Genomic DNA, 25,163 nt, shown 5'->3' with positions numbered 1-25,163 from the left:
AGGGCTTTTCCAGCCCTTCTCTCTGCACTATCTGGGCTTGGGCAGTGCCTCCAGTGTGGCCAGCTTTGCTGTACAAGAGCAGATGTGTTGAGCACAGCTGGCCATTCACATCTGTTTTCCTCTCCTGGCTCTTGCTCCCACTAGGGTGAAGATACCTTGCTAGGGACTGCCAAGGAGTCCGTTTTTAATTCTCCATGTGAGTTAATGATGCTGTTTACATCCTACTTTTTTCCAAGAGAAGCAAGGAACCATAACATCCCCTTTACCATTCAGAAAAGAAGAGAATATGTCCCTTGGGAGCAGGTATCTCTCTTGAAAGATCTGTCTGGTCTGTCCGCTTGGCATTAGACATGGGAGCAGACAGGGCAGCACAGCACCACTGGTTGGGCTGGCACGTACCAGGGCTGCCAGGTGTCCTGGATCCAGTGTCAGGCATTCAGAACAGCCCTATTCTGTGTGCTGCGGTGGGTAGCACACGGGACCTTTTGGGGGTTCAGGGACTAAATGAGTTGAATGGGAGACTCTCCTTGGTCAAACTTTTAGCTAGGAGTTGCCTCTTCCTTCAATAAGAAATGTGCTTAGCTGGGCGTTGTGTCCCCCTTTGAGCAGATAGATGCTGTGCTAAGCATCTCAGCTGGGAATTACCCTTTGTGGCTCTTACACGAAGGTTTACAATTTTTGTAACCATGGGAGTTTTAATGAGTTCAGTAGAAACCCGCGAAACATATAATCATATTACAAAGAAGTAACCGTGTTGCTTTACCAGGTATTAGTCTTTCCTTTGTTACACCAAATGTGTTTTGATTTGTAATACAGGGAACGCATTAACTGAACAGACCTTCTTCCAAGCCGCTTCGCTTTCTATTTCAGATCCTCTGTTTGCACTGGGAAATAATTATTTAAACAGCACCGTGTCTGTAGCAGGGGGTTTCGAGTGGGTTCTAGTTTGCAACAAAGCACAGCCTTGTTCTTGAAGGTGAGGGCTCTAGAAGTGCAGGTAATAATCATCTGCTGTCTATCTCCACCTGGAGGAAAGAAGCAGAACTACAAACTCGAAACAGCTTTCGGTCCCCAACCTCAGCACGTCGCATTGAAAGGTGGAAATTAGGTCTATGTTTATTTGAATTCTTCTCTAAGAGGCATGCATGTGGCCAGAGAGGTGGAGTTGGCTGTCTGGAGGGAAAGGCAGTTTAGCCTGGTTGATCACTGTTTTTAATGTTAGGAATATTAGGTCACAGCTACCCTGGTCTGGATGATGGATTTTATGGACAATTATAGGCTCTCACAGGTGCCAGGACTCTGCAACCTAACTGAGAGTGCCAGGAGTTTTTAACCAGACTATCAGAGTGACTTGATTTGTACTAATGCCCACCTAGCTGAACGTCTAACGACCCCACCAGGTGAAACGTGCTTCTTGTGATTCTGGCATTTCCTCTCCCCAACCCTTTCAACAAGGATTAAGACAAACTTTGTGTCAGCGCTTTATTCCCCAGGCATCTTGCAGCAAAAAAAAAAATGCATGGAGTACAAGCTGTGATCTGCCTTGTTTCAAAATCTGACCCTAAGTCTCTTTCTCCACGCATACAAAAGATAGTGTGGCTCAGATTCAATCAAGTAATATAGTAGGTACCCATACTTATGCCCTGCAGCAAAAGGACCTTGGGGTTTGGTAAGTATTCCACCGCAAGCCATGCTAATTTATCCTTTGAGGTGTGTGGGAGTTAAAGTACTATTGTGTAGTTGTTTGATTTGTTTGGAGAGCACTTAGGAGAGTGGCATGGCAGTTGTACCTGAGAGAGCTGAGTGTAGAGTAGGGACAACCACGTATAAGAGAAAACAACTCCTAATGTAGGGCCTGATTCTCAGAAGTGTCAACCAACCTCCGCTCAGCCCTTCCGAAAATCAGGCCCTTGGTGTTAACGTTGCAATAAAGTTCCCCTAGAATTGGCTGCTGATGCAGCAGAGGTGGCCAAGCGGGTGACAGATGTCGTTAAATGCAAAACCGACAAACCAGGAAGAAATATTTACGCAAGCACCGATGAGAGGGCAGAGAGTGGAAAAATTCTTTTTTGCTTTTCTTGGCCTTTTCCATATTGCAGTCAGGCTGGCACAAAGACCACTGCGTTTGCAGAAGGCTATGATCCTTTCAAAGGAACTGGGTCTCTTTAGCATTTCTACTGCTGCTGAGAAAGCAGGTGGAAAGGAAACAGAGCATCATGGATACACCCCAATAGAAATAACCTGGAGAAAGAGCATGGGGATTGGCAGCAACAGCCCTATAGCGCATGACTTCCAGCTCCCAGGGCAGGTGGTTTATTCTATAACTGCACCTGATGGATAAATCAGCAGCAATACTGGCCAATGGGTTAATACATGAGCTAATGTGAAGAGGGGCACTGCAAGTGCCCAGGGGTAGAAAATTTCTATTTTGGCAACCCCATACATTAAGAAATAATTAAAAAGTCTTGATTTCTAAGCCAGTTTCCTAACAAGAATGGCGAGATTCATGTTCTTTTCTTTGGGCTTCTGTGCCTTTAGGATATATTCGGAACATACTTCCAAGATTTTTTTTCCCTACAACCACATGGGCTATTTATTAAATGCTGCTGAGCTCATGTTCACATGACTCCAAGAGCTGATACTTTGAAAAGAAACACAAGACATCATGAGATTCTCTGAGAAAATCCCCAGCTTTGGGAATAAGGCATCACCCATGGTTATGTAACCAGTCAGACCCAAACTTCACTGGGGGAACTGAACTCAAATGATATAGGGTAGAAGTGGGGTTATTAGTCCATAGCCTAGTTAGATAGATATCACATCGCACATATCCCTACCACCCAATTGTGTAACCTAGCTGGCAGGCTCAGTCACGAACCAGGCTGTGTTCCTCTTTCACACGGGAGTGGGAAGTATTCATAACAAAATGCTATTCATTATGCTCTCAACAACACCTAGGTCTAATTTCAGAAGATTTATAAGTGGTTAAAGGTTAGAAGCCAGGAGGAACCCTTTCCCATCCCAAGAAGTTAGGAAAATAATCTTTGTTAGTTGTAAAGTGGATGAATTCCTTCTGGAAATTAATGAGACACAATGAAGATGCATTAAATGGACATTATTTGGACAGTTACTTCTTCAAGTTGCACTCTTCAATGGGAAGGGTACAGAAGCGGAGAGACTTGTTCTCTGAGTCTGTTAAAAAATGAGACAGATCTCTGGGAAATGGGATGGCTCAGTGAACTGGGATACAGAGGATTTTTCTTCATTTAAATCCAGCTTGGGGACGATAGTCGCTGAAAGCTACCATGCAATGACGGATGGGTGACTCGTGTGAAATACATTAGTTGTCTTAGTCCTGTTCAATCTGGACAGTTTATCAGGATCACAGCTGGGAAACCTCACCAGATAGGCCCAGGAGTGAACAAGCGAAGGAGAATTAGCTCTCCATTCATCCCTATGGCTGGTACAGGCCAGAACTGAAGCACGCTGGTCACGATTTCCAATCCCCTACAGTTATCTACTGAACCCAGTGCATTGCTGTATGCAGGTTGGTACTAACAGTTGATCTTGTCTTGAGAAGCCCACGACCCACCCATAAAAGCTGGCTGGTAACTAAGAGCTCCAGCACAGCAGAGCCCGAGTGACAGAGACATAACACTACGCTCTTGTTAACTTGAGCAGCGAGCCCAGCGTGCGTCACGGGAGGTCACTCCTGAATGACCAAACTATCGCACACGGGGGCTGCTTTCCCCTAGCCGTGTGGCTGTGATTTGGGAGGGGACGCAACGCATCGCTGCGGTCGACACGGCCCCGGTGAGGGGAAGAGCACGTGTAGAACAGATGAAGCGATGTTCGGAAGGGCCGCGGCAGGGGAAAGGAAAAAGGGCACCCACAAGAGAAGGGCATCCCGCCCAGGCCAGGACTGCCGACAGGCAGGTTCAGGAGGCACAGGCAGTCTTGCCAACTCTCATGACTTTTGGTGTTGTGCTGAAAGCCTACGCTTCAGGAATGTGAAAAACTTGGATTTTTCTCTTTTATGTGTGTGCATGTGTGTGCATGCAAATATATGTGTGCGTATATGTATGTGCGTCTATGTAGATGTGTACATATATGTGTGCATGTGTATGCGTCTATATATGTCTATAACTGTGTATATATGTATATGTATGTAGTGTGCATATATATGTATATCTGTGTGTATATATATGTGTATGCATGTGTATGTATATATGTATGTGTGTATATGTATAGGGGTTTAGGTTGTAGCGGTGTTGGTCTAAGGACATAGGCAGACAAAAGATATCAAATTCACCCAAGGAACCTTGTCTGTGTGTGTATACACATATATATATATATAAAAGAACTAAGTTTAGTTGACAACAGCGAGCAGGACCCCTGGGGTGCCCCGCCCCAGACCTGGGGAGTCGAGGGCACCCCCAAGGGATGCCCCTCTTCCCCCCACCATGTAGCAATCCTCGCACTGGGGTAGGGGGGACACCCCCTCCCTCGCCCCAAGGGAAATCTCGCGAGACTCCACGAGCGGGTCACGCGCACGCGCAGTGCGGCGGCCCGAGGGGGAAAGGGGCGGAGCTTTCCCGCCGCCGCCTCACGGAGCCGCCGCCATCTTGTTTCTCGGCCGCTCCGCGCTCGCTTCGCTCAAACACCCCCCCCACCCCCTCCCTTCAGCCGGGCGGGAGGCAGAGCGGCGGCACGTCCCTCTCCCCTCGGTGCTCCGGGCGGGAGCGGCGGCGCTGGCCGGGCCGGTGAGTGCGGCGGGGGGGAGGGGCAGGGCGGTGCGGGGCCCACCCGCGCGGCCCGGGGGCTCGGGGTAGGGTGGTGTCTTCCCCTCCCCCACCTTGCGCGAGCCAGCTCCTCTCCCATTGGTCGCGCGGCCTCGCCCGCGCTGATTGGCGGGCAGCGAAGAGGCGGGCGGTGAGGCTTTTCTGCTGATTGGCTGCGGGCGAACGGACCGCGGAGGGGACTGGCGGGGAGGGGGGGCAGCTCCAGCTGTGATGGAGGGACGGGGGTTGAGCAGCTGGAGGCGGGGGAGGTCAGGCTGAGGCTGGGGCAGGGTCAGGCCCAGCCAAACCGTCCTCTATAATCAATCGAGCGTGTAAACTCTACTTAAGACTGCTGTCAGTGCTGATGCAACCCAGACCCAGCACCCTGCCCTGTCCTGGGCGAAGCAGGGCGGGGAAAACCATGCAAAAACCTGCAGTGACCAAACTCCCCGTCTAACACACATCCTCACAATACGAGGAGCAAGGAGAGGCTCCCGGGAGCACCAAGAAATAATCCAAGTGGCTTGGCTTTGAGGTCGTTTCTTTCCCCTGAGGGTTTTGAGGGCGATTTACGAGATGTAAACGGGGAGATTGAAGTGGGGGCCGTTTCAACAACTAAGCCCTGAAGAATTGCAAAGATTTTTTTTTAGTAAAATGATCGAATTGATTTAAAAACGCAGTCCCCTGCAGCGTTCGAATGCAAATATTGCCATGTTCACGCTCTGCAAATGAAGCCGTCTAAAAATTAAACTGATTGCTTAGACGTTTGTTTCTGAAGCTGAGAGAAATGAAAATGCTAAACGAATGATGTCCGACTAACAAATCCTTTATTTATTTTTTTTAACTGGTGTGTATTGAATGTATCCTATAAGAATATTAGCGTCTTAAATTGTGCTTTACGCTAAGCTCTTCCGTCACTTCGTGAAATCGCCATTGTCTGCTCTCACTTTGGCTGCTTACCGGCACGGGGAAAAAAAACATTTTAATTTTCATCTTGTTGGGCTCCCGCACCCGGCACAGCACGTGCCCAGAGGAGGTATCACGTTAATTTAACCCGTCTCTCCCGATGTCTGTATAGATCGTGCGCTGATTGAATAGGCTTTAGGTAAAAGTGCCAAAAAGCCCTACTGAAGTATCTGATCTATACAGACGTTGCATAGATCAAACCAATGTGATGCCTCTTTCAGTAAAGCACTGGGGGGGGGGGGGGTTGGTAGGGGTTTTTTTCCATGTGTTTCAGCTGCCTCTGTGATTGTCTATTTAGATGCTTACGTGGTCCTTACCACTAATATCTGAGCGCCAGGCATTATTTGCTTTTATTCTTACGTTATCCCTGTGAAAAAGGGAAGTATTCCCCCTGTATTACAGATGGGGACCTGAGTCACAGGATCGAGGACTTGCCTAGGGTCACATAGGAAGCCTGTGGTTGAATTAGATTTGAAGGATTTAAGCCTGTCAACTGAGGTCTAAGAGCTCCATCTCTTTGCCCATCCTTTCTCTGGGAGTTATACAGGGAATCATTCTCAGAGCTGGGAATAGGACCCAGATCTGCTGGCACCCAGTTCAGTACTGCAGTGGCAGACTGATTGGTCTAAAGCACTGATGTCAAAGATATGGCCAGCCTCCAACACTGCCCCTGGGTCTCATAGTTGACCCACGTGGTGCACACCAGACCAGCCCCATGCAGAGGGCCCAGAGTGCGTGCTGCATGGGCACCCGTTCCAGCTGAACCAGGATGCATGCTGCAAGTGTTGCACAGACTAATTGGTCTGGGGTGCACGCTGCATGTGGCACCCTCTGGATCCATTGTGCAGGGTGGGGAGCACATGGGTCCCCCATGTGTTGTATCCATCACCTGCCCTGGCTAGACTGGGACTGAATGTCCACTCCAGCCAGTCTGGAACCCATGCTCTGTGGGCACCCACCCCAGACCAGCTGGAGTGGGTGTCTCATTTGGCTGACTGGTTGGATTGGGCGCCACGAGCAGTGAATCCAACATTGGGGGGTGGGGGCGTGGAAACAATGGACCTGATCTGGCCCATGGAGCTAGGTCCATGCCAGTCATCCAGGGTGTGGACCACTGGTCATCCTCACCCCCCCACCCCGGTTCGTTCTACAGCAAGTGATAATAACTGAATTCTCACTGAGCCCAGTATCAGATACAACATTTCAAGAAAATAATTGTGTTGAGAGTTCCCAGGTTATTCCAACATCTCTATGAATAAGTCCTCTATGAATAGTCCTGCAGTAGTCTAAAGCAGTTGGATTTAAACTGACATGAAATGGCAATTTAGTAACTGTGTGCATTTGTGGCTCTGAATGAATGACCTGGGAGCATGCAAGACTGGTTTACTTTGTCTGTTTATAAGGCGTAGTAGGATTGGAAAGGACCTCCTGGGTCATCGAGTCTAGCCTCTTGCTATCACAGGCAACCACGCTGTATAATCCCTTTCATAAATAGATCAAGCTTAATCTTGAAGACTAGATTTTTTGCACCCATTTCTCTTATTGGAAAGGTGTTGCAGAATCTTATTCTTGTGATGTTTAGGAGCCTTCTAATTTGCAGCCTAACTTTATTCCTAGCCAGTTTGTATAATTTATGTATCAATCACAAAGAAAAATTACCTGGTATAACCTCGCTTCTACCACCGTATTGGTATCTAGAGCTCTTTTCTCCATGTCGATCACATTGGAGTGAATGGAGTTTATATGCATTTCAAAACTAATGGAAAATTTCTTGTCAAATGAACCAGAAAATACCGTGTGCTAGAAACCCCTACCCCGAAACCCCCACACAAGAGGTTGAGAGAGTTGCTTTTTGGGAGGGAGGGACATAGTCAGAACTGTTCGAGGCTGCTCTCAGCTCTGCTGCTGGTTGACTGAGTGACCTTGAGCAAGTTGTATAACCTGTACCATTATTTCCCATTTATCTTTTCCTGCTGTGTAGGCTTATGCAAGTTTAATCTTGGTAAATAGTTTTGAGATCCTAGTATTAAGAATACTGTATGAATGCAGAATAACCACCATTAGCCTTCTCTATATGCATAAAATAGTTAAAGTTACAAAGGGAAGGTGATCTTTGAAATCCCTTGTTCTGTTTCTTTTTATAACAGTAAGATCATTTTGCAAAAGTTAAACTGTAAATATTTAGAATGAATTTGGAGGTTTCTGGAGGTAAGGTTTATGTTGCAGGGGTGGACAGAAGGGAAGCCTTCAAGAGAAGACTGTATTTTGACATTTTTAATGACATTCTTGTGTGCAAGGGAGAAGAGTGGCATCAAACCTCAAATCCCCGATTTCTTTGTATGATGTGAAGCATTCATTTCTTGACATAGTGACAATATAGAAGTGTTAAACCACAAAAGCTTTTAGCCTTCAGTTAAGTGATGATAAACTTGCTTTCATTATTAGCATGGGGGAAACATATGGACTAGCTGTCAATTGTCATGCTGTAAGGGCTGTTTATCTTTAATGGATGTGTAGGTGTAGTCTTCCTTAGGGGTGCACCGGTAAAGATTTTCTTGGCCAATACCAGTGGCTGATTATTAACCAGCCATATCGGTCTATACTCATCTGATAGCTGATTTACAGGAATGCAGCCTGGCAGCTTGGAGAGCAGCATGTGGCTGGTAAGTGTGGGGAGAAGAGGCATTGGGGGGCAGATCGAGGCCTCCATGATGAGGGAGAGGGAGGGGCAGGGGCAGGTGCCCAGCCAGGGTGCTGAATGTGACCCTGGGAGCGGGATGGAGCCGTGGGCTGCTCATCCAAGGGCCATACATGAGGTGGGGGGTGGCAACTCCTTGCCGCTGCACACATGCTCGGGGGAATCATGGGGTGCATGTACCCTCCAGATTTGTGCACAGGGTGGAGGCAGGCCGCTCACTGCGGGTTCAAGGCCAGGGGCTGCGCTGGCCTCTTCCTGGCAGGGGATCTGGGATTGGGGTGGGTGGCAGCAGCGCTGGGAGCAAGGGCTATAGGGAATTTTGAGGTAGCTGTAGCCCACTCCATAGTCACTCCTCCCAGTGCTGCCCTCGCCTACCTCAAGCCCAGTCCCTGCTCAGCTGGGAAGAGGCCAGTGCAGCACCTAGCCCAGAGCCCAAATCCAGGGGACACATGCCCCCCATGCCTCTCCCGGGGGTGCGTGCAGCTGCAGGGCACTGCCCACCCCCCACGTGCCTGCTCTTCACCCCCACACACACCCCAGATGAACTGCCTGCGGCTCCGTCCCACTCCTGCAGTCATATTCACCCTCCTGGCTGGGCAGCGCCTACCCTTGCCCCACTCGTTCCCCCACCCAGACTTACCAGCTGGATGCTGCTCTCCAAGCTGCTGGGCTGGCTGCACTCCTGGCTGCATGCATGCCGTAGCTATGTGCATGCACGCGGTGTTTATTGGTGATATTATTGGCTTCACCGGCCAAAAAGAACCAATTGCCGATAATGTTAATTTTCCTTTTCTCAGTGCCAATCCAATATGTGACTGATATATTGGTGTACCTTTAGTCTTACCGAGTTCTGGGTGTTGTACACTCCACTGTTAGCAGTTAAACTTGTGAACTATTACCACTTTTGCAGGACTGGACCCATAGTTAGAAACATGGGTTTAACACGGTGGTAGCACAGATCGTGAGCCATCTGTATACAAAACTGTTCAAGTCTGGATACATTCCTTTCCTTTTCTGGATAATTAAACATCTTCAAAATCAGTTTCGGGTTAAAGTTACCGGAACCTTCAAAGAACAAGCCTTAAAAAGACAAGAAACCTGTAAGTTACTGTTTTTATAAAACCTGTAAGTTTCTGTTTTTATAAAAGGATAGCAAAATACATAAATAAGTCAGCAAATTGTACTGTTGCAGTAAACTTGTAACATCGCCAAAAATGTGAATGACTCATTTCAGACATGAAAATAAAACTCCTGATATTACTTCAATCTTTTTTTATTTTTTTTATCTCTGCTCACCAAAAGTGAAGATTGGGGAATGCAACCTTTTTTACTCTGCTCAAAACTCATTTTTATGCTGAGAACAATCCGTTCATAATGTTTATATTTAAACAGAAGGAAAATAGTTCTATATTGTTGAGTAACTGTACATTTGGCAGGTGTTCTGTTGACTGTTCCTGACATACCTCTTGTTTTAAAGTCTTCTCTTTAATGAACCTATGTAGGATTTTGAAGTAAGAGCTGATTCTTTGTAGTTTATGTACCTTTAAGATACAACATCAAATCTGCATTGTCTTTATTTAGGAATGGTCGAAACCTTAAGGCATTTCTGCCCTTTTTGGCTAGTCAGTCTGACTTACTCATTTGGGCGTCTCTTGTTTTAATGTGAGCAAGTTTTTGTGTTAAAGAGCTTAATCTTCCATTAGAATATTAATTAATAATGTAAGATGAGACCAAACTCAGGATTTTTCTGAGTTGCTTCTAACATACCCACGGAAAATTATTTGTAAGGGGGGGGGGGGGGGGGTTTCCATCTCTACCCAGATCATCCAGTTCTTGCTAATGTGGGATTGGTCTTTGCAGCATTCTTTTTTTTTATATTTTAAACTGATTTGTCCAGTCTTGTTTTGTCTCAGGCAACAGAGCCTTTACCAGATCCCTGAAGAAGGAATTCCATGGGCGATTAGATTTCACTCTTGAGATGTTCTGAGTCATATTCCGTTGGTTTTCTTCTCTGCTCAGCTTCCTATGATACTGTTTTTAGCACTGTGGTATGTTAGGCTCTTGTACTCCCCATTTCTCACAGTTGCCTTCACCAGTAGTAGTAGCTCTGGGACAGCTGATGTAGGCAAGGTGCTGCAAGCGGCTGGTGTTCCAAGCAGTAAGCCGTATGGTGTTGTGGGAAAGTTAGACAACACTGTTTAAAGGCTGGCTGCTTGCAACCTGCTCTTTGCTAATACCACCTCCAGCTGAGGGACATGGTTGAGAGCAACGGTGAGAAATTTGAAGGGGGAAATCCCTCTAATTTTATAGCTCTTTCTGTCCTTAGTGTCCCTTCCAACATTTGTGCACAATTACCTTGTCTCATCCTTTGTCAAGGATGCATCTCTAAATTCATTTTGTTCTACATACTTTTATGCAGGTGGGCTGGCTGCATGTTTTATTTTGAGTGGGCTTAAAAAAACCAGCACAGAGATTGATCTTTGGATATTGATGCTTTCTTTCCCTGGTTGCTGGTTCTAATCCTTCCCAAACCAGCAGGGTCTGAATGGCTTTTTCAGTAGGACGTGTGTAAGGAATTGATCGTTTCATTTAGTTTCCTGGAAGATGGTTCTTCACATTGTAGAAGCCAGCTTTACAAATGGTATCCATGTCAGTCTATTACAAAGCCAAAGATTATTTAATTGTCTGTATATTTAATGCTAAAGACAGTCATTAGGATTCTATAATATCCATTTGTCTCTGTGGTCCCAGTTGTCCATTTTAATAGTATAGCTAAATACCTTTCAGCAGATTGTATCAATTTTGGTGAACATGATAGCTTTCAGTAGCCAGCATGATAATCCATAAACCAGTCATGGGTTCAGCTCCCTTGTCTCTTAGTATCCACCATTACAAGCTTTTATGTGGGATTTTTAAAGGCACTCAGCATTGGCTTAACCGCTCCCATTGTGTGTACAATTTCACAATACGAATAATCAGCCCAGTAGATCAAACATAATCCCCTGAGCCTATGGAGTGCCACAGGCAAAGAATCTAACTACTATTAGCTTTTCTTTTCTTTTCTTTTTTTAAGATATTGAACTTTTAAAACTAATCATAATACTTCATAAGCCACTAAGGTAGCTATTTTTCTAAGTGCATTAGTTTTACCAGCTGTTTGGGTCTAATTTAATCTTTCTTTAGTGCTGTGTTTGCATTTGTTGTGCTTCTTAATTTTTCTCTTCCCTGCTATTATATATGGACACCGTAAGCATATTATTTTTCTCTTAAGAAAACATCTTGAAATACAGTTTGTTCGAATCGTGCTATGAAAAATCGAGTTATGTTGCTCTGATAGATGTCAGTATATACCAAGTGAAAGCACAAAAGACAATCCTACCTCAGTGTAGGTATTACAACTTTGACTGTATTTTATAAACATGTTATTAAAACCTTGGGTCTCAGCCAAAACCCATTTAAGTCAAAAGGAGTCTTTCTGTTGACTTAAATGGGCTTTGGATCAGACCCATTGTTGTTTTGAATGTTGACCTTGAAACATAGCTGTCACCATGGCCTGATTTGTATAAAGATTTCCATTCAAAGTCCTTGTTTTCAGTTGCTTTTAACTTTCTGAAGGTTTCCAGGTTTTTCTCTGTTCTAAAGTGATTATTTTATTTAGTGTTTTGTGGAGGAAGGGCATTTTAAAAACAATTTATATGTCTGAGATCACTAGTTTGAGAAGGGGCGTTACAAGGAAACCTGTTTTCAAAACAGTAGTTGCAACCTGTATTTTGAACAGGAATGGCTGAAAGTAGACACTTGAAATCAGGTATAGAGAGACAATTTGTTGAAGGTTGAGCCTTTATTAGTATTCTGCTGGAAAGAAATAACATTGATGTGGTTGCCTTCAGAGCCTTTGAAAACTGAAATACTGAGCAAGTTTAGAACACTTAATGGCTGTATAATTGAAAACTGCAAAGCTAAAGAAGGTCACTGCACATGTGAGTATGGTCAAGAGCTGCATAATGAAGTATTTCATGCGGGGGGAGGGGGATAGTAAAGGTTCCTTTTTTTTTTTTACTTTATTCATGAAGAATTTTGTACGCTACAATCGTAACATGGAAGGTACTATGGAGGCCTTGCTCTCATCCTTGGGAAAACTTAAGGTGCTCATGTTGTGGAAGTAAAATTGGCACCACTCCTGCCATTCAGCTGAATGCACAATAACGTAAATCTTACAAACCTCCTAGTAAGTGCGCAAGAGCTTCCTACTTTGGTCCTCATCAGGTTCATGAGATAAGGCAGGGATGGCCAACCTGCAGCACATATGCCACAGGTTCCATGTAACCCCTGTGTGCAGCATGTGGCAGATTGGGGAAGGAGCAGGGAACACAGCAACAAGGCAGGAAGCAGAGCAATAGATTGGGCAGGGAGCAGAAAGCAGAGCAATAGATTGGTCAAGGGAAGGGGATCAGAGTGGTAATCGTAGAGGATGCAGGGCTTACCTTACTCTTAGCCTGCCAAAAAAGTTAGCCCCCACTGAGATGAGGCATTCTGTGGTATAAGTGAACACTGTCAGTTAACGCTGAATTTGGGAAATGGAGATGTGTGGCCTACTCTGGTACTGGGTGCTACTCCAGTGTGTCTGCCACTTAGTAAACTAAACTCATTAGCGAAGGGACATAGTGAACTTTGCTTAGTAAATTGTGTAAAATATTTATTTTAACCGCAGACATGTATCAGTGAACATTTACTGACACAGATGAATTATGTGTGTTTTCATCTAATTTATCTCTGCAGTTAGCTCTCATTTCTTGAAAAGCACTTACTTGCTGCTTTCAAGACCCTGGAGCATACTTAATTTTTTTAGAAAAACCTTTGTCTGATTTCTCAACTACTACAGCATATAACCACATGTATGCATTAAGATGTAGTTCTTCTCAAAAACAGGGAGCAGGTTCAGTGGGCCATATTCAAACTTTGGGTGACATCTCATGACTCGAGTGCATGACTGCAGTTTTAAAGTTCTCTTAATTTTTTTTCATCATAGAATTGATTAGAATGAGAGGCTTTTTGAAAACCTGCAGCAGGTCTTCGTGCAAATAATCAAGATTAGGTCTTGAAGAGATTACTTCTGTTCTGCTACAATTCTGCTAACTTTAAAGTTGTTTAATTGCCTCTGGCTGGCTTTTCCTGTCTTATGATGACAAAAAGCCTAGGGGTTTTTCACACAGTAACTTTCCAATTTGTGCTAACTGTCTTTTCAGATTAACTGCTATAGGGTCTTGTACCAGCATTATACAGGCAATCTGTCTGACCAATCACAAGCAGCTAAATTACCCTAATTTTTTTTTTAAAATGGAAGTCCAGACAGCCAATAAGAGATGCTAGGGTGGGAAATATTAAGACTATATTGAAATGTCAGGAAAACTGTCAAATATGCAAGGGAGACTGCCTCAGACACCAATATCTTGTCCGTTTTTTGGGTGGTGTGTATTTGCTAAATATTTCTGTACACAAGTTTCCTTCTAGTTTGAAGTCTGTGTCTGACCCCTGTTCTGCATCTCAAGGTAACTTTAAAACAGGAAGTGTACAAAGGAGGTTAGTGATGACATGAGCAGCCAATCCGGGCGTTGTGATCTTCGCAGATAAAGGAACGCAGCCAATGAGCAAGCAGCAGAGGCAAGGTTCGGTGTCAAATAGCATGCTAGATTGAATGTCTTTGACTGTTAAAGTGGAAGGAGGCTGCACAGTGTTTCATTGGAGACTCGGGAGTTTTTCACTGAGGCAGGGGTCAGCTGAAAGACAAAGAAAAATGGCGAATAGTTTGCTGGGAGGGCAGCTGTTCAGTTTTGCACTGCAGTGGACATTCCCGAACCGTTTTTCTGCATCTCCTGCTGCCTTTGTTTCCTCCTCCTTTTTTGTGGGGGAGGGCTAGGAATGACTAAATTCTCCCTGTCTGGAGAGGCATAATTATTTGCATGTAAAATTAATGCAGTTCCTGGTAAGTTTGATTTTTGTTTATGTAGAAATCCTAGAAGCTGTCTAGTTTAGCAGCTAGAGTAGTTAAGTTGGACTGTCTCAGAAAATGGCCACTTTACATTCCTTGCATACCTTAAAGTGCACCTACTGTACCTTGTTCTGTTTGGATTTTGCATGCCCTTCAACTGTTTCTTTTGATAATTCAGTAGAGGTAAGAGAAGATGAAACAAGAAAGATGTTAATTTGCAAAGAAATACAGTGATAAAATACTTATTCTGTGCCCTGCATATGTTGATTAAAAGCTTGAACTATTTTTCAGAGTAATTTTTCTTTGTTTAAGTGCACTGAAGCTTTCATATAAATGAAAATGTAATTTTAAGTGGTTTTACCCCACTATCCAATAGCCTCTATTTATATAGATGCATAGAGTACCTGTGATATTGTTGCAGATTTGTTTAAAAACATGCCTTGCTGTACAGTAGGATTTCGTGCTTAAGGCCCTGCATCATAAAGTTAAATTCTTCTGTAACTTTACCCACCAGCAGTACTGTTGCTTTAAAATGGACATATAATAACGGGTATAATTCTGCTATCTTCCTTCTCACCCCACATTTTTTTCAAGCATGTTCAGGGTATGATTATATATTAATCCTGCAAATCATATGTTTTATCAAGATAGCTAAGTTAACTCTTCATATAATGTGTACTGCAAGAATAGCTCATCATTTCACATATCATGCTCTCAGAATTAGTCTACTCTTACATTTTATTGGCGTGTGAAAGTTAGAGAAGGTGCAGCATGTTGTGTTGCCCTTGCAGTTAATGCCAGATTTTTAGTCTAGGGAATGTAGAGCCTAACAGCTGTACGTGGGTTTCTAGTTGGTAACTATTCCGTTTTTGTGGGTACTGAAGCTTTGGATCCCTTTTACAAACATGAACAAAATATGTGAGAAACATAAGCGACCCTTTGTTTTCCTTTTTATTTGCAATTAAGGAATGAAGGTCATTGGAACGTTCCTGCAGTAAAGCAGTCTCAGACAGGATCTGTAGTCCTGTAAAGGACAGCTATGGAAAGGGAGAATGAGAGTGCACTTTAAAAGTTTTCCAGTGGAAAGGGGTTGCTTAGTCCACCAGATAAAGATTTGTATTTCAGATTGATTGATTGATTTTTATTGCTCTGGCATTTGGAGAAGTGCTGCAGTCAAAGTTGCTGGAGCAAGGCCTTCCTTCAGCAAGTGACCTTGAAATACCGCTGCTTCGAGTTTAGAGAATGAAGGACAAAGTTTGTTTAGGGCTCTCTGCACTGAAAAAAATGAAGTTACTTTTCATGTCTCAAAACACTGAACTCTGTATGAATAGGCTGTAGACCTAAATTAGAAATAATTTTCAACAGTGAGCCAAACTATATTATAATCCTTTTTTTTTTCTCCTTTCACCCATATCAGAAGATCCTAAGTCTTCATAGTGTTACTGTCCTTGCATTGTCGTGGGTGAGCTGCATGACATTAATTCAGTATTCCCATGTTGCTGTTATCTATCTTTTCATCTGTTACAGCCTTGAGAGTGGTATTTTGAAAGCTCAAAATAGTCATGTTTGCAACTTAGTTTAGTAGGATGGTTTAAGAAAAAACCTAAAACATCCCTTCTGAATTTTAAGACTGCTTTGTTATTAATTCTACTGATAAGGGAGGCATGCTGGGATTAAATGTTAGTACCTGAAGGCCATGCTAACTCATGGCCTCTTCATGCTAATATTTACAAAAATGTATACTGTATGTCTTCAAATTAATAATCTCTATTAATGTCATGTTCTGTTTGCAGACAAGGCTGCCTCAGCTTCCTGCAACTTTGGGGTTATGTCAGTAATAATCCAAATTAAAGAGGGTGGTAAGTTGAGAGGCACTACACCAACACTGACCAAAATTGGCTGAACACTTTTTGCATGTGAGCATAAGCAGTATTAAACATTTGTACCCAGAATCAGTGGACAATACTGTGACTAAAGGTCGTTGTTAATGCAACCCATGGAAACTTTTCTAGAACCATGCTAACATTTTGCTGGAGAAGCTAGGGTGCATTGAAACATTTATATACATTATTGAGAATATGTGAGAGGCAATGGGCATACATTTACTGTAAATATAAAATAAGAAATCCTAACTAAAGGATCTTGCAATTATGATGGATTTTTATTAATCTCTCATTGGCAAGGGTAAAAAGCAAAATTAAGACAGGCGCCTCTTAGTTCTCCCTCCCCTCCCCCCCCCAACGGTCAGGAGGGCAGAAAAAATAGATCTATTGGAAAACTTTTCTGTCAGCAAGACTCATTTGCAACTCATGCCATACTTTCGTCTCCATCACTGTGCAGGGAAGAAGATACACTTCTATATTTTACTCGTGCCATAAGCTTAGTAGGGCTTAGTCTTCTATTCTTATCTACCCAAAACCCACATTGGTTTTCCTGGGAGTTTAGTGTGCCTAAGGAATGCAGATTTGGGATCTTGGTGTTTTGAGAAACAGATTTTTTTATTTGGTTTCACCATCATACAGGCTTGAAACACAATTTTAATTTAAATAAGATTCCTACACACATTTACTTTCCATTGTTAAAAGTCAACTGGGAATATCTGTAATGAAATTTTAACATTCAGGTTTATAGTGGAAAATTGTCATCTGTAGTTTGAAAAGGCAGCATTGGGATATGTAGATGTTTAATGGTTGAGTATACTATTACCCCCTGGAGGTGACCTTTAGAACTAAAGGGCTGGTAATTTCCCTATAAACTATGTCCCATTCTTTTTTTCCACAGTGGTGAAATTTCTGTATTTTAACTTGTATGGGCACGTGAACTAAGCCCGGCCAATTTCAGGGCTAAACAGTTTGGGACTTGTAATAAAGCAAATGACACTTTTTATGGTTATTAACTTGCAACCTCTTTAAAATTATGTTTTTAGCACAACATTCTGGAATTAATTTCCTTATACCTTGCAGTGTCAGAACATGGTCTGTACCTGTTATAATAATACTGTGATTTCAAGAGCAAAATGCCACAATCCTAATCTTTACTGAAAGTTGCATGAAAAGGTTTCTGCAGATGAGATTCCTTTGATAGCCTTGAGATTTGCTGTTTAAGGATTTTTTCCCCAAATTTGAGGGCTTTTCTGCAGTTCCATTGTAACTTCCTGTCCTTCTTGGTTACTTCCTATAAAACTGGGTCAGTCTGAATTTTTCCCTCCTTTTCTTCATCGACTTACTGAAGGTGAGACTTGTGTAGATTAAAGTCTGGGTAGAACTTGTGTAGTGCCAGTTACAGGTCAGAGTGGTGGAAGCTAGAAGCAAAAAAGGTCTTACTAAATCATTCAGTCTGCCTTTCCAGCAATATAGGATCTGCTCTCTTTATGCAAGGTCTTCTTAGCTTAAAAATAATGTATATTATTTTTATAAAAAGAAATACTTGAGTCCATTTTCTTATTTAATGTTCAGCTTCCCAGTTTTTTATGCACCAAGCGTACAAATGATGGATGAATAAAGAAATATACGGGAAAATGAGCATGCAGTAACCACAGCCCTCCACTGAAATAGGTGAATCTCCCATGAAACACAAACCCTATGTTTGCATCCCTTATCTAGAGTAGAACTTTTATAAATCTATAATTATGCTTTTCTTAAACAGCCTTTCTTTTAACAAAGGCAATTACAAGAATCCCTTTTGTTTCCACCTAGTAGTTGTATGTGTTGTCTGCTGATATTTAGTTGTGTTTTTAATTATTTATTATTTTTGCCTTTTTCCCCCTGTCCTATGTTGTGGCTGATCCTAAGAACGCAGCATAAGAGCAAAGAAATGTGCAGCACTTGGGGCTGCATTAAGATGAAAGCATAACTTTGTCCTAAATATGCTGCGGCATCTGTGTTTTAACTTGGTATCATATGACTCCTGGCCAATCCAACTGCCAACTGGTTGGTAGTTTAACCAGAAGGTTTATAGCACTAACCCAGCTGAGGCCTACATAGCTAAACAACTGAACTGGCTGAAAAGCGAAAAAGTCTGATCTCGCACGTCTTTGTGGGAATTTTGCCTGATTAAGGACTACATAATGAACTTTTTTTAGGTATAGCGCACAGTTGCTGCTGTTTGCAATACAAAATGCAAAAGAAAAAAAGTTTTCAGTTCAGCATTAGGTTAAGCTTCTCTTATATGATGCCTCAGATGGTCCTAAACTCTAAGCTCAGGGACAGGATGCCTCTCCACTGTGGTGGTGCCCTTCAAATGGGGGTTCTGACATTTGGGATTACATTGACATCTCGTCAAGAGTTCAGTTAAGATTTTTCCAGAAAACTTAAGGTAATGGTTCAGTGAACCTTATGAATTTGTATGAGGAGGTGGGAGATAGGAATGCATATATCTGCTTGCAGAGAGAAGATGGGGAATCCTGATTGAAGCGAGTAGTTGAAAACTTCAGCTTCAGGGATTTGTTGCAGGAGAGTCCCAGCACACATTAAGTGAAATGATTCAATGCAAGATGAAGATTGATCTGAGCCAGTTAGGGTATGTTCTTACATATAATATTATCCACACTTATAAAATTAAAACCCAAAGCTTAATATTTTTGCATCTCAAAGATACCCCAGTGTTCATCTGTAGGACTTTAATCATTGAAATGACTTTTATACATTAAGTTAGGAAACACCTGATTTAAATAGAAAGATAGGTTAAACCCAAAACAGTAAAACGGCTAGTAAAGCCCGTGTAACTGAAACTATTACTACTACAAGATTACAAAAAATTCTTTACTTGCATGCCTTCAATTTTGTTACTCTTCTTATGTTGGCCACCCTCTTTTGAATACCTGTATAAGAAAATAGTTGTTATAATTAATTATTCTAATTGAAGAGAGAGCAGTCAAACTGAAGTTAAGGAAACCCAGTCTGTGGGTCTTTTTTAAACATTAGATTCACTATTTCTCCAGGAGTAGGAAAGAATTTTTCTGTGGGGTTTGCTAGACATTTTGAAAGGCTTCTTTAAAACAAAACAAAGCAAAAAAAACAACCCTTCCCCCCCACTATTGTTTTTATGATTTAGGAGCTTGTTTAAAATGTTATACTTCTGATTAGATTAAACTCCAGTATTTTCACTAATGTGGCTAAATGACACTCGCTTTTCCATATATACTTAAACATTTAATCAGATGGTAGCCTAAAGCTTATTAGAGAATAGTGTCCATTGTCTATGCAAACTAGAATTTCTTTAAAATGCTGTTGGGCTTTTGAAATTATGAATGTACCAATCAAAGCACATTCTGTATAAGAGCTGTTTGAAATGCTATATTCATACTGCTGCCTCATTGCAGCCCAAAGTAGCATATATCAGGTCCTGCAAATGTTTGTTTGTATGGAAGAAGTCCTCTTTTTCAGTTTTTGGCATTAGAATATAGTACTTAAATACATTTTGAGGTATGTGACAAATCCGTTTTGACTTATATGATGTTGATACAAGCCCTGTCATTTCATTAGTATACATAAAGTACAAATATGAATAAGATGCATCATGTTTTGGGAGTGGATAGGTGCCACACGGCCTTCATCAGTACTTAAAGTAAAAAAAAAAAACTACATTGCATTGGCTATTAAAAATTCAGCTCCTGAGGTTAAGTGATTTTTTTTTTTTAATAGATGCATTTTAAATATCATTTACTACTATTTTTTTCTTTTTATGATCATAAATAAAAGCATACGTTTTCATGTGCCTAAGTTAGAAAATTAGTACAGTTTGTGAATCTGTATGCCACCTATCATTGTTTAAGTTATAAAACCTCAGTATGTAGCACCAACTGTGTATTACAGTTTTCTGAAAAACTGAGATGAAAGTTTGAGACAAAAGAAAGTTTTTTTGATACTGCTTTAACATATACCCCAAATAGTATCTTGTGTGAACTAGATCTTATTTTAAAGGTGTTCAGACTTATTAAAACAAACTTAGCAGTTTGGCATTGGCAGTTGAATATCAGCAATGTACACCTTAAAAACATTAGGCCTTAATGTGTCCTGGGGCATTTTGCGTCTATTTTTTATTCTGTATGGGGGGAAAAAAATCTTGCTGATGCCAAAACCAAGCCTGGACAGAGACTGCAATGCAAAAGGAAAACACATAAATTAGTGAATGTTTAACTTCCAAAGCAGCAAATCTTCACTCCGACCCTTGTGCTCTCTGGTTCAAAGGCAGAAAGGAAACTAAAATAACTGACACAAACAGCAATTCAGATTTAGTTCTGCTTACGTTTTTAACTAGACCTCCTGTTTAAAAACATTCGAGTTGAGTGTTTTACAGGTACAGTATGATACTTTAGGTTAGGTGCTGCATTATAGAACAGTCTATACTTGATTCCCTGGCATTTAGTTTCATGCCTTACAATGAATGTATTCAAGGCATCTGCTTAGTGTTTTTACCTTACAAATCTTCTGGTATTTCTATGTCTAATTTATAAAGCAAGACTGGAGATCATCTCTAGGATTAAAATTAAGTGAAACAAGTTTGCATAATAAGTACACTTAGTCTTTCAGCATACAAAATCATATGGATAGCACTGCAAATATTTTTTCATTGTAAATGTTTTATAAAGGCAGATATCCTTACAGTTTTTAGGTAGGGAAACTGAGGTATAGCCATTTTGACTTGATCAACATCGCAGTGTATACATATGATTTACATCAATGGGGTCCTGTCCATGCTTTAACAGCTAAGTGACACTGCTCTAGGTTTACTAATACAGCAATTTATGCACTCATCTCTATGTAGAAAAGGCTTCCCTCCCCCCCCCTTTGATTTATGTGTACAGTCTGCATGACCTACCAACGTGCTTGCCAGGCTGTTTTAAAAATAGTGGCTTCCTTTCACAGGTAATTACAGAAGAAGTGGAGAGTTGGTACCTGATCCTACAGTGACTTGTGCACATGCCTACCTTTTAGCCCATCACTTAGTCTTATTAAATTCAACAGGGATGCCAGTACGCTTAAAGCTCATCATATATAAGCTTTTGTGAGAGTAGAGACTTCATCACATGAGTTGCATGTAATATCAGGAAGAGTCACATGGCCAGTTAAGTTCTGCTTGGTTTCATGTGTGTTCTCTTCCTTCAGTCTGGCCGAATGCATTGCATATGCTGTTGGGAATTAGTAAGGCCTGATTTCGGTATCTGTAACAGACTATGACCTTGGGCAAGTCATTCAACTCTTGTGCCTCAGTTCATCTGTGAAAATAGATTATTTATAATAGAGGTGCTATGCAACTAATATTGTATAAAGCCTTGTATCCACTGTTTTTACACAAATAAATAGTGCTACACATTACATATAGTGCTTTTGAACTGAATTGGATGGAAGTTGCCTATGCCTGCCCTAGTCGACCACTTCTAGCTGCTTGCACAGTCTGAATACCACATGTGCTAACATTTGTTTTTACTTATATTTTATGCACCTGAGTCATTTAAGCATAATAGGACACTAGAGATTAAAACAAGAAAAACATTCAGCTATAACTAAGGAATTGTAAAAGTTTCTTTAGGTAAGGTATTGGAAGGAAGGGCTGGCATTTGAAGTGTTTTGTGGAAATAAGTTAAGGGCTTGCAGATTTTTGGCTTTTATTTAAAGAAAAAAAATTAAGGGCTACATTTTAACTTTGAATATGGACATCAGATTCCTGCTGGAGTCTGCAAATGATGTTTGCTAACATCCAAGGGAAGGTCCTTGCTTTTTAACACAGCTTTATGGCAATATGTTTTGAAGCTTTTGGATCTATCATGTAAACTTCTCAACAGAAGGAAATGCCAAAATCCTTTTGACTCAAGCCTATATTTTAGTCCTAATTTATACATACTGCATTTCTGATGCACCAGGATAGGCTGGGAGCTGCCTCCCATGCCACGGAAGCTGCTTGGCCCCAACCCAGCTCCTCCTAGCCCTCCCGTCCATCCTCCCTCCCCCAGCCCTGACGCATGCATGGCACGAATAATGCAGGATTGCTACAACCCTATATGAGTTATTAGTGGTATATTTTCAGTGGAATGCAAATTATTTGGATGCGACTCCCATTAATACTGATGGCTGTAATGTGGCTAAATCTTGGCTAATGCACTGCTAAATTTATTCAAAGAAGTCTGCAGAATTGCAGAAAGCATTGAAAGAATTGAATTCACAATTCACAGCTGGAAGTGGTGGCTTGAAAAAAAATGCAGGGAGCAACAGACCCCCGCCCTGTCTTGGCTGGGGCTTTAAAGTATTATCATAATATTAATGCTTCTTATTATGATTAAATATTTATATTCTGGTGTATTTTGCAATTAAGTGGGAGGAGAAATGTCACAGAATGATGAAGTATTTTGGGGGGCTCTGGCAGTACCATGGCCCTGCTCTAAAGCAAATAACCTTTAAGAAGTAAAATACGGGCAGTGAGGACATTGCTACAAATCTCTGGAGATCTGACAACTCACCTTCCTAATGAGATTTTCATAAACGCTGTGTAGTTTAATTGCGTTCTTTCCAAGGACATAACAAGACTTCCTGTGGATTTTTAAAAACTGTTAGTTGAATTAATACCCTACAGCCTGATATGAACATTGAGATTTATTGGCAATATTGATTGCAGAGGATAAAAAAAACTTGCTACCTCACTTCCCTGGAAGATGCAGTTAGTCTTTATCTGGTCTGGTGGTAGTCTGAAAAGCGAGTTCTGACAGCTGAACAGAATCCTATAGGAAAATGGGGCACAGCAGAGTTGCCTTAAGCTCATGTGTCAGGAGTCCATATAAAATGCATAAGTGACTACCATTGAGTCGCTTTTGAAGTTAATTCCAGTTGTGACCAGTTAACTCCAGTTAGGGGATATAAACATGGTTATTATGCATCTCAAAGGTAACTGGAAAAGAGGCAGAGGTCCTGCAGGGTAACTCAAAGAGCAGTATTGCTTGAGGAACAGTCTGAGGCTGTGGTTTATTGCTTTGGTGGTTGCTAAAATCGGATGTCAGTCACTACCCAAAGGGGGGAAACTTAGGCTTTTTATAAAGTGTGTATGTAGTTGGTTTTATGTGTAAACACAGCTTTTGGAGTGAAATGTGCTTACAGGAATACATTTGTACTGCTGCTTGCTTTAATCATTGGAAACTTTGTCCCTTTTCCCCCTGCCTCCTCATTCCCTGTTCCCTGAGATGAGAAACATTTAAAAACCAGTTGGAGAAAGCTTTTAAAAACGACTGCAGGGACCATTTCCGCACTGGTTCAGACAAATGAACCAGATGTGACAGGATTCTTCGGTCTCTCTTAACTGCTTATTCAAGATAATTTTTTCTTGCAAAATAGGAAATCCATATAAATTGGGAAGCAGCTTTTCTCTCATCTGATCACTTCTCTCATTTTTCAGAGCAGCTCTGCATGTATTCTGTTTGTTTCTACTAAAGAACTAGCTTGCTAAGGAATAAAGCATTGATGTATAGAGTGGTTTTTATTAAAGTAATTCTAGAAGACTCCAGATATATACAAATGCTGATATCCATGATGTTCAAATAGGGGTTCCTTGTGTTTTCTAGTATACAAGTTCTCACTGCAGTACAGTGGCCGTGTGTTGAAATCAGGGTCCTTTTGGTCCCAAAATATTAAACAGATGTACAACATTTTTAAATGTGAATGTTTTTCCCCTTGGCTTATGAAACATTTCCTTGTACTTTTATTAACTTGTCTTAGCAAAACTTGAAACAAATACCAGCTGAATGTACAGATTCAGATCTTTCCATCTTTTCATTTGGTGCGTGGAACTGACAGAGTATGTCAGCCTAGGTCTTTACTGGTCAGAGATCCACATCGCTCTTCTTTTTCAGGAGTCCTCAGAAATGGGAAGCCCCTCCAACTGCTATGCATCTCCACACATTATGACGTCTGTGCGACCAGACTTGTATTTCAGGAAGGCTGAACTTGTCAAGTCCTCTTCTGTGTGCACCTTACTACTTGCTTCAGTGTAACGTGTGGTGTTCCTATACTAACAGTTCTTCCAAAAGGAAGTAATAAAGTATGGCAATGTGTAGGTGCACCCAGTGGTCCCTATATTGCTGCTACTAGCGGTGGTCCCCAAGGTTCTCATGTAGGCAAGACTAACCAGGTCCCACCACGTTAAGAATCCACACTAGAACCCTGATGGTTGAGAAGCAGAGAAAAGGGATAGAGCAGATGGTCTCCGTGCAGTGTTTCTCCGCCCATGGGTGGCAAACCAAAAGTGGGTTGCAAGAATATATGAAAGGTTTGTGAACAAACTTTAAAAATGGATTCTCCTTTGAAGGAGAAAAACATGCGAAACCCAGTGCTTTGCTCTTGCAGGGTGGCAGGGTTCCAGCCCGTAAGGGGCTGCTTGGGGCCCCCCACACACCTACCCCTGCCCCACACACTGGGGGGGTGGGGCAGTGGGTTGGAAGTAAGGGGCACTTGGTTGGGACTGGCCATTGATGTTTATTAATGGGTCCTTGTACAAAAAAGGTTAAGAACCACTGGTCTGCAGCGGTGGTTTGAAAGAAAATCCATATGCATTGCAGGATTAACTTTGCTAGTTGTCTGGAAATCGTAGTGCTTTCCCAACCCTTTCCATCATGGTGATCCTGTGTGGTCAGGAGCTAATATGTTATGGTTGTCAAGAGAGTACATGCTTGCTATGAAAGCTGGTTAAGAAATATTTGGCCTGTGTTAAATGTTATATTGTTTGCAATGGTAAATGGAAGACATTT

General features: G+C 42.0%; 1 protein-coding gene across 3 annotated transcripts in view; it reads left to right on the top strand.

Moving 5' to 3' along the window:
* The first annotated feature begins 4,602 nt into the window (after positions 1-4,602).
* NFYC (nuclear transcription factor Y subunit gamma) overlaps positions 4,603-25,163 on the top strand; it is a 59,861-nt gene continuing 39,300 nt past the window's right edge. Inside the window, exons 1-2 of one of the 3 annotated variants that reach the window (XM_019487931.2) lie at positions 14,185-14,428; positions 16,228-16,293. In XM_019487931.2, coding sequence (XP_019343476.1) covers positions 16,263-16,293 — 31 coding nt within the window. In that variant the 5' untranslated portion in view covers positions 14,185-14,428; positions 16,228-16,262. Of the gene's footprint in view, positions 4,764-14,184; positions 14,429-16,227; positions 16,294-25,163 lie in introns of those variants that run through there. The other 2 variants (XM_019487938.2, XM_006274815.4) reach the window with 2 other exon arrangements.

Source organism: Alligator mississippiensis, chromosome 6 (assembly GCF_030867095.1).
Source record: "Alligator mississippiensis isolate rAllMis1 chromosome 6, rAllMis1, whole genome shotgun sequence".
In the NCBI taxonomy this organism is placed as follows: domain Eukaryota; kingdom Metazoa; phylum Chordata; order Crocodylia; family Alligatoridae; genus Alligator; species Alligator mississippiensis.
This window is presented reverse-complemented; position numbering and strand designations above follow the sequence as displayed.